Source organism: Myzus persicae, unplaced genomic scaffold (genome assembly GCF_001856785.1).
Source record: "Myzus persicae strain clone G006 unplaced genomic scaffold, MPER_G0061.0, whole genome shotgun sequence".
NCBI lineage: Eukaryota > Metazoa > Arthropoda > Insecta > Hemiptera > Aphididae > Myzus > Myzus persicae.
Window position 1 is genome coordinate 124,975 of NW_019102455.1, and position 14,672 is coordinate 139,646.

Consider the following 14,672-nt stretch of genomic DNA (forward strand, 5'->3'; position numbering starts at 1 on the left):
TTTTAACGGTGAGTTCAAGACCTTGCCAATTTTAATTAGCAATTAAACGCATTTTATACGTAAACACTAAATGCACACAGCTTTCACCCGTAGCAAACGTTGTTTGTATTTGCCCATCACCGGAGCACCTTTATTGTGAATATCGGTGTATATTAATTAATGGAATTTCGTAGCCTACAGGAGCCATTTCACCGGCAAAAGTTTTCCGAACACGTCATCCGAAACCGACTTGCAGAAGTACAACACGTCGACGCTATGGGACCATTCTACGTCGCTGGGAAACCTGGCCACGGACAGCTTGAAATACAAAGTACGTGGAAATGATACGATTACAAGCTATTATTGTTATTTTTTGAGGAGTTGAAATAATAGTTATAATAGTGATAATAATAATAATAATACATTCAACAGCAGCATCAGCAGCCTCTTAAAACGATCGAATCAATCAACTCGCGTTTAAACGCCACCACCGCGGTTTTGTCACATTAATTTCCCAAAGACATTTATCTACCCACTTTCAATTTAATAATAATAATATATAAGACGGCGTGTACCTATCTCTTGTATTACTATTATTATTATTATTATTATTATTATTATTATTCTATGAACCAAACAATAACGTAATTTATTATCGATACCGCTGTTACGCGCGCGATACACATTTTGTTTTTCACACGATTAACGAACATCGTGACTATATAGCGACTGCGGCAATGTGGATGCTCGGCGAATTTTTTATTTTTGATAAATACGTTTCACATCATCGTATAGCTTACAACAACGATATTTTACTTGGAGTGGGCGCATAATATAATACAAAATAGAGTGGAAATATAGATCCGTTTTGCACGTAGGTGTCATCCATAAATGATGACTGTTAGAATTTATTCAGCAGACGTAGGTATTCCGCTAAGAGTATTTTAAAGATAATATATTATAAAAAACAAAATACTTAATCGTGATGGTGTGGTTGACATCGAAGTTACTACTTATATAATATTCCATAACTGCGCTTATACGAAAAATATGAACTACACGTTACATATATTTAAATCTGAAATCCCTAATAACTGAGTACTGACAACATACAGGCACCCCCAACCTGAATGATATGAGATTTTTTTTAAAAAGTAACGCCGAACATCAATAAAAAATCAATCGGTTATGTTATACCTACCTACGAAAACACATATTCCACGGTATTTAATCGACATAACTATAGTTATAGACAAAATGATACATATTGTAACAGAGTTACTAGAATTTATATTTGTATTTATTTATAATGTATTGCCTAATGAATGTGCTTTTGTTTTTATATTTTGAGTATTTAAGTTTTTGTTTTTGATATATTGATTACAATAACAACCCTAGAGCAATAGTACGAAAACCTACTAATACAAACTACATTATTGTAACTACAATATAACAATACATTTTAGCTTAATTATGTTCTGCAATTAATTACGTTCAGTGTTTGAATATTTATATGTGCAAAAACAAAACTATTTCTCTAGATATTTTTGTGCATGCCGTAGTAAAAAATTCTAGAGGTATTGAAATTGAAACAAAAGTTTGTAGTGGTTAAATTTGTTATTTCCTAAATTTTGATTTTACATAAATATAATTAAGTCACGTTTGCCAAAATCAAGCTCTTTGTTTTATTGAATAATTAATACCTACACATTACTATTTCATTTTTGGTGCAAAAAAATAAAATTTTTAAAGTAAGCTGAAAATAATTAATCATGGGTTTTTTTTATTTGAAAAATCATTATTCATTTGTGATGTACAAGCAATTTAAGATCAAATAAAAAGACAATTTTAATAGGTTATCAACTTTATAAGTTAGATTTAGCTTTACGCATAAAACATTTGAATAATTAATAAATGTTTGTTAGTATGACAAAATAAAGCATGTTTAACATTAATTTTCTTAGTAACATTGCTTTTACGTAGGGTATGTCATGGAGATTGGCATAGCCCCTAAAATTATTCAACCCCCCCCCCCTGAAATTCAATACATTATTCACCCATTGATTAAGCCACGTGTCCAATCTATACAAACTAAAATGTCTGTACCCATTGAAAATCTTACAAAATATAATCTCATATATGAATACAACCGTATACCGGAGTTTCGTTGTTTACCGTTTAAATTAAATTGTTCAAACATCGAGAACAGTAGAAAACGTTTTAAACAATATGAAACCCTATCCTGTTTGGTGTCTGATTTTAACTCGTATCATAACAATTGAGACATAATATACACTCAAAGTGGGCGTCAGTTGTAGGTATATATATAGTATTCTCAAAAGTCTGTACAATAACAATACACAATATAATAAATCGTATGAATGTAGGATAATATATAGGTAATACATATTACACGGAAACGTAAAGTTTTTTTTGTGGGTTGACAGTTTTATCACTTCACATTGGCCTGGCACGCGAAACATTTTAAGAGTAAATAATAATATATTATATAAGCAGCTGGACGTCGTCGGGTAGTCATAATATTATATTATATCGCAGAAGTTTGCTGGATCGAAAAGTAATGGACGTTTTCGGTAGGGTAAACATAATAACGTTATAATGAGAAGTGAGAAAACACAAAATAAAAATAAAATACTCGAGTAAAGGAGTGGGTACCGAAAGAAATATCTATATTGATGTCCGAGCAGCAACGTTGAACGGCGTGGAGAGGGGGGAAGGGAGAGTCGACATCCTTTTCTCAAAACGAATAAACGTCGTCGTTAAAAAATCGCACTTCTACTTTTTTTTTCTCTCCGACATTGTTAACGATTCATGACCGGCCTAATGAACGCGTTCCTCTGTTATTTGGTCCGCGGCCAAAATATCTACACACACACACACACTAATAACGATGCGCCTTTCAATCACAATTTGTGTTCTGGTAATATTTTTTATATAATGTATGGATTGCGGTATCGTCATTTTTCTTCTTCTTCTTCTTCTTCTTCTTCTTCTTCTTCTTCTTCTCCTTCATAGTCTTCTTCTACACTCGTTCCATTACGTTATATTATGTTTAATTTTAGACGTTCTATTCACCGTATAATATATTATTTTCTCCGTAGGAACGATTTAATATTATGCTGTATACATATATGCGCTATTAGTATAAATCTAATAAACGAGTGTTGTGAGCAGATCTGAGAATAATATATGACGTAGGTATCCGGGGTGGCACTAAAACGATGACATCCACTGACGTGAGCAGGTGGGTATAAAAGGAGACATTTCTCGCTTCCCTCGTGCACCACCCCTATAGGGAAAGTTTTGTAGGACATGTTGCGTTGACATCATGATAGAAATTTTCAATAAAAATTAAAAACGAAAGTATTGAAAGTGATCAGCTCAAAACAAACTTATTACCTATTCGAAGTTTTTAGTATCCATTTAGTTTGATAAACAGCGTGTGATTCATCCATAAGTTTCCTTTTAAAATTGAAAGTATATAACTTCTTAATTTTAAGTAAGGTACTTCATGCCATACTTTCAAATAGTATTTACGTTTTATTAAACCATTTAAGAAGTGTCCTGTGGCTATACAAACTTCATTTTTTCAAATGAAAACCAAGCTACTTTACTATAAAATCAGAAGCAAATGATTTTTTGGAAAATGTTGATGTACCGAAACCAAAATTTGACAGAAAAGTTTTTGAGTTGTTGAAATGTATAGACTAAGGATAATACCATAATAGAACTTAAAAATAGTTTTACAAAACCATAAAATATTATATGTAATATTAATTATCTAATCTATATACAGGTATGTAGTACTTATTACTTCCACTCGGGCAATTTTTACTAAACATATTATGTTGACGGATAAATTATGCCATAATTTTCAAATCAGCATAGCACCTACTTCTTACAAATCAATATAAAGTACACAACGTTACAAACTATTCTGGTTCAAATTTCGATTTGGGTACATCAACGTTTTCGAAAAATTCATCTGCCTAACAACTTATAGAAATAATGAGTGATTTTCAGATGAAAAAAAACGTTAACAACACTAAAAGGTATAAATAATTATTCAAGATTGTAAAATACGGTCATTATGAGTATAACTGTATAAGTATTTAAAAGTGAACTCGTTCATAGAATCATCCTGCATATCTTAATATACATACTGTTTGAACGCAAACGTATAGAGTCATTCTGATAAACCACTATTGTAGTTTTCTATACTGCCACGGCATCAAGCTGTATTATATTAAAACATAACGTGATGCTTTATATTCCGGTTTTCCATGGATCGACGATGTTTAACCTAAATGCGATTAAAGTCAAGAATAAAGCGTGGGGTGAATCAAATTTGAAAATAAAGCTTGGAAATATTTCCAAGAGAAAATGTCTGTTCAAGGAAAAGAGAAATGTCCGACATACTGTCATGTGCAGTGTTAGCAGATACGTCTCCGCCACCACCGACAATCGCGCGAGTTTCAGCGGGCGGAATCCCGAAATTCACGAAACCGACAAGGATTTAGCGCCAAAAACGTCTTATTTAATTACGTCATTCTGAGCGTACACCGGGTAACATTATCGTGGAATACCGTCGCTTATTATTATAATGATGGGCGAATATGCCATTTATTTGTTTTAGGGAAAATGTTTAAAGGACCAAACGTGATAATTACACACCATAAAAGCCGAACGCGAACCAAATAATCAAAAAAATCAAATCATATAATTATGACATATCTCTAATTTTATAACACAGTATAATTATATTTATTTCAATAACAGTCGCTATCCGTAACAATTTTGATAACACGCGTACCTACATATTTTTTATATATAAATATGAGTACAAGACGTATAAAATGTTAAAAAAATAATTATGCCTATAATTTTTTTTAATGAGACACATAAAAAAACGCACTACCGCATTCCGGGGCCATCAAAAGTTAGGGCCTACAGGAAAAATCCCTATTCCTTCATTATAATATACGCCCTCGCAAATTTATAATATATACGTTACTCGTCTGCAGTCTACCAATCCTTTAACGGACTCGATCCAAACTTAAATACGAGTTTCAAACCGTTTATACTGCGATGTTCCTTAGTGAGTCGTAAAATTGATAATAACCGTGTCCATCGTACGTCATAAAATAGCCATAATTAGATTTTATGCTCCACACAGTATTAATATTAATATTTTTATTAATATTATACTTGATTATCGACAAGCTCGCTTGAATTCAGACAACATAACGGTTTGAATGATTTACGAACGGAACATGATATATTACTTAATTACGAATGATAGTATTCTGCGTTACGTTTGAAATAATTAATTACGATACCGACTGAGTACTACAACCATGTGTCCATGTTGGAGAATATTAGAAATATAAATATAATATGGAGCTATGATGATTTGTACATTTTAGTAATTAATACCTTTTAATCTATCCATATGTTTCATCATAATATTTCATAGGAATTTTCGGAGTATAATAAATACTATATTCACTAATACGTCTACTTTATATTTTGTTAAAGCCATTTTGAAGGACTTGTATCCTCTGCAGTTTATACATTTTGATAGTTCAGAAAACACCTTGATTTGGACACATTAAAATTTAAAAAAAAAAGTAATTTGCTTAATAATAATTCACAGTAAAAAAGTAGATTTTCATTTGAAAACAAGAAACTTGAATCGCCACAGGACACACCTTAAATGCCATAAAAAATTAAACGAACGAAAATATTATGGACCTTGAGTACCAATACCTATATATTATTATGTTTAAGAATTTAAAAATCAGAATTTGAATAAATTTAGTATTAAAAAAAATTAGGGTGAGCATACGCTTAGTGAATTATCCTATACACACGCGCCTCGTACATTTCTGAACGAGCTTAGCCTTTATTTAACACTTTTCAACACTCATTATATTATACTATTACAGTTTTCCTAAGCCTATCAATTTTACATTATACTTATATTGTAATAATGTGCTTATATTATTTATAATCTGCACAAAACTCTATTTGATTTACATTCACCATCAGCTCTATTCTCGAAACGAAACGGCGCCGTACGGTTTTCATTTTAAACGTAATTATCATGACCTACCTACGTTTTGTTTTACATTCAATTCGTGTTCCATTTGGTTCATTTTGTTCGCACCCGTTGATACGTATTTCCATTTCGACGTTAATGTGATATTAAATACGTTTATAATAATTGTCACACCCGACTTTTGTTCTACTTTACAATCACCGCGAACACTCATCCAGTATCGTTAATATTGATTAAATCTTTACACTTAATATCCGTTTTCCATGAACAGGTCGTTAAACAACAATAGCTATACACCATACAATTTTTCACGATCTATAAAAAAATAAGTAATTATGTAGTGCTGTAGTTAGTGTTGTGATTGAATATTACTTAAAATATGAGGCACAAATAGTATATTAGTACATATATACATATAATGTTACCTCCTACATAAATTGACATAATATATTATACATTATGTGACTGAAGATAAGATCAACGATTAAATATTTTAATACTTAAGTCTAAAAGTCAGGTGGGTGGTCGATAATCGTTTGCAAACACAATAATAAATTACTGAATCAATTAATAATTGTACCACGGTAAACGTGGTACTAATATGTGGTTAACTTGTTAGCGCTTCTTTTTTTTGGTAGTTTAAATGTTTAATAAGTAGTGCACGTAGTGCGTTATTATATAGTAGTAATTATTGCTTAGAATTGTTCACACACACGACACACACTTATAAACCATGTAGGTATTTTATTTGCCTACCCTTACCTATACCTACCTTTAATTATACTATTATACTACACTAATCGTCAGTATTTAGACACGCAGAAACTAAGATTTAATAACGTGATGTTACTTCCACTGTTCAATATTGTTCTAGTATTCCATCCAAGACAATGGGTCAGCAAAATTCTTTCAAGGGGCTCTGCACACGCCAAACATGGGAGAAAAAGTGGCTCAGGTAAAAAAATAAATATAATAATAATATCTATTAATTTCATCATCAATATAACTATTGTTATAAATTTATAATATATAATTAGTATTACGATGCTATTAATCATATTATTATAATATGAATAGTTTATATACGCCTAGAAAACTTCTGTGTACATTATGGTCCGTCAAATCCTTACGAAAATTATATTTGTTAAATATAGTTGTACATAGTACAGTTGTATGATATACACGAAATGTATGTATTAATGCAATATATTATAATATTCGTCGTAAAGTTTCTATCTGTCAGTTATTAACAATATTACTAGTCAAAAGTAAATAATATACATAGGCGACAACGGATTTACTTAATTTTTTATTTACGTACGCACATCAATATTTGTGTGTGGTAAGTCATAATTTCGACCAACAGAAGTTGGTTTGATATTATAGGTTGTTTCGGGAAGTGTATGATTCGTTGGGGCCAATTAAAAGAAAACGCAATGCATATAGATGGGTCAATTTTGGGAAATATAGCTATAATATAGTTATCTACGTTACCGTTAATTAATAGGAATATATTTGACAAAATATTTTTTTTATAGCTCGACGCTACTGACGAGTTACGTCTCAACATTTTCTCGTTATAATCGAATTTATAAACAAAACAGTAATAAAATATTTCTAACCATCAGTGGATAACAAACCTATAATTATGACTTGAGAACGTATAGTTTTTAAACATTTTAATTGAAAAATGAACATAAGAAATGCTACATTATTTTGTTCCATATTTTGTAATCAGCTCGTATTATAATAATGAATGATATACTATAATATTATATTACATGTGTGTATAATTTAGATTTACAGTAAGAGAGTAATTTTTTTCAGCTTGTTAAAATGATGTTACTTAAATATAAAATCTTGAGTAAGTTAGTTTCTGAAATGTACTAAATATCAACATAGTTAAAATTTAGTTGGTAAGATTAATAACCTAAGTTGGAATAAAAGTTAGAAGTTATTTTCTTTTATAGTTTTATAAATAAATTTACAAACCTGTTTGTTCAACACTTCAAACATAAAGTATTACATTCAATTAATAATTAATTCATCAACTATTTTTATACCTATAATCATAGTTTAAACTGTTCGTTACAATATGATAAGAAATACAACTACTGTCAAGAAGTACTAAAAATATCCACAATCCGCAGTTTTACGTTTTAGGAAAATTGAGATTTTCACAGTAAAAAATAATATTAAGTTACTTTTTGTTTTTAAAGCATTGGATTAGAATATTTTACGCATTCAATTCAACTTGTTATGTTATAAGGTTATTATGCATTAAAACCAACTAGTGGAGTTAGAATGTTACATAAAAAATAAATATCTAACTTAACTTTAACTTGAGTTAGTGGCCAGTTGTGTCAGCAGGAGTAGTATTAATTTATTTACACATACTAACACAAATAATATTAATTTTAAATTATATATATTGAGCTATACACTAATTCCAGTTGCAACAACTACCTGGAATTATGTGGGAGCAAAATAATACTTATCAACACCACCACCTATGGAAAAAATACGCATATGGCATATAATATTCACTATGGTTTCCCAAAAATTATGAACGATTACTGTATGAGAGCATTACTAAGCCATTAAAAAATAATAAACGATATTGTTTTAATGAATGGTCAATTATATAAAGGTTGCTTTTTCATTTTTCTTTTCCATTTGATCCTCAAATTTTTTTTTTTTATTTATTGGGTGTACTATATGTGTCTTCACTTATTTGAATCCAATCAGTAATACACAGAATGGAGTTTAGTTGCTTTTCTTGATCTTTAAAACTCGAAGTAAACAAAGTTGACAATCTCAGTAACTTATGTTTTATGTACTTTAACCGACTGGAGTAAAGCCAGTATATTCCATTCCATGTATGCATTATATATAACTTCAGAATGATTACAATACTACACGATCATCTTCTTATGCGCATAATGACACAAGTATTCGAATAAATCAAAAAAGGATTTGCAGGTAAGATTATGACATCATAATTATTATATAAAGCAGAATTTTCTGGCTTTACTTCAATCTTTTCTTGACCTTTGAAATTTTAACTAAAAAAGTCTACCATTTTAATAACTTCTGTTTTCAAGTTGAACTATGGTTTTTCTAAAAAAGAATCAATTATTCTCTGATTATATATTAAGTAATCAATTTTAGTACACATGATTAAAAAAACAAATAAATACTAACAGTGGAAACTTTTGAAACACATAGATTCAACTTAACTTATTGTACAGTTACCATTTTAACATTATTATTAGGCTATAACAGTATTATAAATATGTTTTACAGTTACATTGGCTTAAAATGTATAGGGTACGAATATATTACATACAATTCTAAACGTATTTATTAAAATATCATGTATGGATAACATAATTATTTTTATATTTTATTCTTCGGCCAAAAATTATAAGTTTACATATAAGACATATACTATAATATAATTAATATAAATGCGCAATGCGATGGCGTATCAGTGTTCAATAGAAAGCATAATAATAAATATAATAATTAGATATTCATAAAAATAAAATGTATATATAATATATTATGAAAGTTTATTGCAAATAATTTTGAAATTGTATACAGAGGCGTCACCTGTCCGCCAGATGCACAATCAACGAACGGTTCACATTTTACTAAGTGTAGAATGCTTAAAGCTGTCGACAATTCGCCGTCGCGAGAATCGGAATAAATTGAATTACACTTCCGTACTTTTTCTTTTAAAGCCGTACAAATATATGTATATATTATGTTTTTTTTTTGTCTCAATGAACTACGGTTGCTGACAAAAGAAGACAAAAAAAATCGCGCGTTAGCTTTCAAAGTTTTAACAATGTTAATCTATTTTGATATTTTTTCCCCTTACTTATTTTCTGGGAAAACGTAATTATGTATTTAAAAAAAAAACAGCAGCTTGGAATTTTCATCGCTTTGGAGAAAATTGATAATTTATTACAATCAAATGTAATAAAATATATGTTCAATTTAATTACGCGTTCTTGATGTTTAAATTAATTATAGATGCTCAGTATAGTAATTTATTAAGTTGGGATTTTAATATTAATTCGGTTCGGAGACAATTGACTTTTTTTTGTCACACTCAAATATTATACACCTAATTGTATTACTAATTAATGGAATACGACAGTGATAAAATAATTAATTTTCATTTAGATAAACTTATTATTTTATCATAATACACGTTCCTAGGTAATATTATGTAATACGGTATACATCCTTTTCATAAATTGTATTTAAAATAATTTAATCCCCCGGGGGTTTATATTAAAAAAAATGAAATAACATTTTTTTTTTAAATTACTTTTAAATAATTAAGTTCGATACCAAGTTGTAAAATTAATAGAACTACGAATACTTTTTTTAAATTTAATTTTCTAAAAATCAGCATAAATCACTTTAATATCAGCTTGTTATGAAAAAAAATGAAAATATTATCATACTAAACTTAAGCTTTCGCGCTGTGTTCGAAAATCGTAGCAAAAAAACAAAGCGCGTGTTAACATTAGGTGTAACATACAAATAACGGAAACATACATTTAGTTGATTAATGATTATTTAAATATTTAACGTTTGAATGATAATTATCATTGGCCATCGGTCCAACGGCGACATATATAGGCAATTTAGGTACACCTGTACATTCTACGCAATATTTTTTGCACCAATATAATTATATTATATTATTATGTCATACTGAAAATATATTAACACTCCTACTATAGCGCATTTTACATAATATTATTATTATATTTGACTGATACATTGTACATTTTAGTTTACACTCGTTTTCAATAATCCATAACCGTCACGTATTATTAATTTGTTTAGATTACAATTATTTATCGAGTGGTGATGTTGATACAGTTTATATTATCTAGGTTCGTGCAAATCGAATCCGATCGCCATTTATATTGAATTAAAAAATGTATTTATTATTCTCGACAATGAAAAATCATTTAATTATAAGCATATAATGTAATTATAATAATATAATACGATTATAATATATAAAATATATATATTTTTTTTTTCATTGAACTTAAGCCCGGTGACTAAGGCCATTAGCTGTTATAGGGGTTATGAACTGTATTAGGGGTAAGGTTGGTACTGTAGGTTGTTTTTACGATTGTTAGGGTTGTTACGGTCGGTAGCCAACACGTTTATGTGTGGCAAGGTTTTTAACTACTACGAACCCGGGTGGTCACCCATCCGGGAGCTAGTAGTTGTGGCCGTTACTTACTTCCAGTCGCATTCCGCGACTGGTAGCAACCAACGCGCCACGCCAAGCCACATATAATTTATTGTTGTAATATGCAGTCGACTCTCGGGAACTCGAAGTTCAAGGAGGAAAAATATTCGAGTTAATACAAACGCCGAGACATCAAAAACCAATAATTAAGTGTTATGGTGTTTGAAGGAGAAATGTTTGCATTTGAGACATCGAAATATAAAGGTTTGAGTAACCCACAATTTACTACTTAACGACTGTTTACTATGTTATAAAAGATCTTTCGTCACAGATAGCTCGAACTAGGTGGAAATTAGAGGAGAAGGTAAACTGAAAATTCAATTATATATTTACCTTTCGAAGGACTTGGGATAAGATACGGTATAGATATTTGGTCTGATCGTGACTTTTTTCCTAGGTTCTAAGATACACAGTTTGATCTCAATAATATTGCCTCGGTCGTTACTCGATATTCTTGTTTCAGATGTTTACCCCAAATTATTCGATTCATTTTTTCTTTACTTGTTTTATGTTATTTGTACATATTTTGCCCACTCTGGGGTGACCTTATTATGATTATTAATTTTCCTCGAAATCGCCGGGCACAATAATTCATTTCTATACGTACGGTTTCTCAATTATTGACATAGATATCACTGTTTTCAAGTCGATAGTATGCTGTTGTCGTTGTATAAAATACCATGATTTATTTTTGATAACACTGTAAGTTGTAATATTTTTATCCGTGAATTTATCATACAGACCTTATTCAAGAAAAAAATATAAAAACTGTTGTAACAAAAAATCTACTTTTTACAACGGGATTACTGTTAGCTGTTAAGGTGTTTTGCATTATTATTTCGAATAAATTAATTCAACCAATAGCTTTATTTTTCGTCAGTTTTAAACTGTTAAAAATGTGTATTATATATCTTTCAATGATAATAAATAACAATTTAATAAGTGATCGCATTGGGAGTTGGAAAAAAAAAATAACCATAATTTATTAAAGGAAATTAAAGATTTGGCACCCCTGAATTATATACTTTACAGATTACACGGATCTTCGTGTTAGTTCCGATTAATTAATGTCTGTTCAACCCAAATGCACCTCCAGAAATTAATATCAAATATTTATTTATTAGTTATTACTTACTGCCTACTTACTCTCTCCGTTTCAAACGTGATAAATAAATGCACGTCTCGTTATCGTATGGCAGTGATTACGTAAACTAATAATTATTCTGAGCAACGAATATATAAATATTTAACTTTTCAATGAATACAACGGTACGCAATTTGATCAATGATTTAAATATGAGAGTACGGAAACGACGTGTGGGACTACGCCAGTGTGTGTCAAGATTGACATTGCAGGTATTGCGCAAAACACTAATAATTCCACTGTTTCGCATAATTAATAAATTACTATATAAGTGAGCTTGGTTAATTCTGTTGTAATTATTTTTCATTAGAAACATATTAAGGTTATTTCATTTGTTTAGAAAAATCGACCTGAGGTAATTGAGTTTTTTTTTCGGTCATACTCGCGAGTAATTTTGTGTTGCCCGGGTATTGTATAGGTAGGTACCATCCTCTGATCAACATTTTCAATAGAATTATTGTAATTAACATACATTTTTAGGATTGTTGTTTATACGCAAATGCATTTTCATCCCACGAGAATTCGAACAAAACAAACCCCATTAATATACGAAGGAAAGTAACCAAGCCTATATATCATACGATCAACGTGTTTCCCCATTTTCATGTTCTAAAACTAAATAATATTACTATGATTTAAATATTATTATTTTTTTTTTTTTATTGAACATAAGCCCGGCGACTAAGGTCATTAGCTATTGTAGGGGTTATGAACTGTGGTGGGGGTAAGGTTGGTAAGGTAAGTTGTTTTTACGATTGTTAGGGTTGTTACGGTAGTTAGCAAACACACGTGTTTGTGTGGCAAGGTTTTTAACTACTATGAACCCGGGTGGTCACCCATCCGGGAACTAGTAGCTGTGGACGTTACTTACTCCCAGTCGCATTCCGCGACTGGTAGCAGCCAACGCGCCACGCCAAGCCACTAAATATTATTATGAATTAACAATTGGTATCTTTATCAAAATATAAACTTGTTTTATGTATTGCATAGGCCAAGGGTATATTTTAATATTTTATTCTGTGTTTAATATTTAGATTCTAAAAAAAACACGAATCATTAAACTATTTAATCATAATCAATTTTTGATGTTTAACTTTGAACCACACGTTTCATGTTTGGTTGCATTTATCTGAGATACAGTTGAAACTTAATTTAATTAAAAGTACAACTACTGGATGAGAACTCTTTACTATTGTTTCTATAAAAAAAAAGGGGGGTGTATCGTCAAATGACAAACTCGTAGTATTTAAAAATGTATAACTTAAAATACTTTTTTTGTTACATAAAGTTTTCATTTAAAAACTAATGAATAATTCATTTTTTATCCTTAAGAAAAATATACATATTATATTATTAGAAGTATTTCTCTGAACATTTATAATAATTTTTTTATTGCAGTTTTTGTTATAATTGTTCTATATTTGATCGTCATTTCACAGAAAGTTGTCAAACTGATTATTTCTATTTGAAAACAGTAAATTATATTTTTATTTAGATTTATGCAAAAGGATATTATATTTTTTTTTATGGAATTGTTGATGTATGGGTATATAAATAATAAACTATTCGTTTACCAGCAATAAATCACTTAAAGTTGAGACAAGAATACTACGGAGTGGTAAAGAAGTCACTTTATTTTGGTACATATTTTCACTTACATATCATTGTCATTTGTTATCGCCCTAAATTTTAAACGGATTTATCTACCTACAATATAGTAGTAGTTATATTTCAATATAGGTTATTTATACATTATATATATTTTATAGTCGATGTATTTAAAAAAAAACAGTCCATTGTATTTTTAAAATCAATTTATACAAAAATTATGATTTGATGTATGTGTGGAGGTGAAATGTAAAATATTGTAAACATCATATAAATTAAACTAAATGAAAATATTGTGAGTTTTGAGCTTACTTGTCGTTGGTTTATCAGAACCACACTATATTTATTATACATAAAATATACTATGTTTATTGATAAATAAATGTAAAAACTATAATCCCAACCATAAACCAATTAATTTAAATATTTGATCAAGCTTTTCATGAGAATTCGTTTTTTTTCAACCGTCACCAGATTAAACAAATTATTTAATAGTTATTTTCATTTTGATTTCGCAGTTTTATACTTATTGTTCTTGTACAATGACAAAACATTATTTCAATTTGGGT

At 29.5% G+C, this 14,672-nt stretch overlaps 1 protein-coding gene across 6 annotated transcripts in view; it reads left to right on the forward strand.

The window, feature by feature from the left end:
* The window catches only part of LOC111032176 (potassium voltage-gated channel subfamily H member 2), a 128,799-nt gene that overhangs the window by 77,212 nt on the left and 36,915 nt on the right, over positions 1–14,672 (forward strand). For all 6 annotated transcript variants that reach the window (XM_022312412.1, XM_022312410.1, XM_022312415.1 and 3 more), the window contains 2 exons: positions 174–310; positions 6,936–7,016. In XM_022312412.1, the coding sequence (XP_022168104.1) occupies positions 174–310; positions 6,936–7,016 (218 nt within the window). The remainder of the gene's footprint in view (positions 1–173; positions 311–6,935; positions 7,017–14,672) is intronic.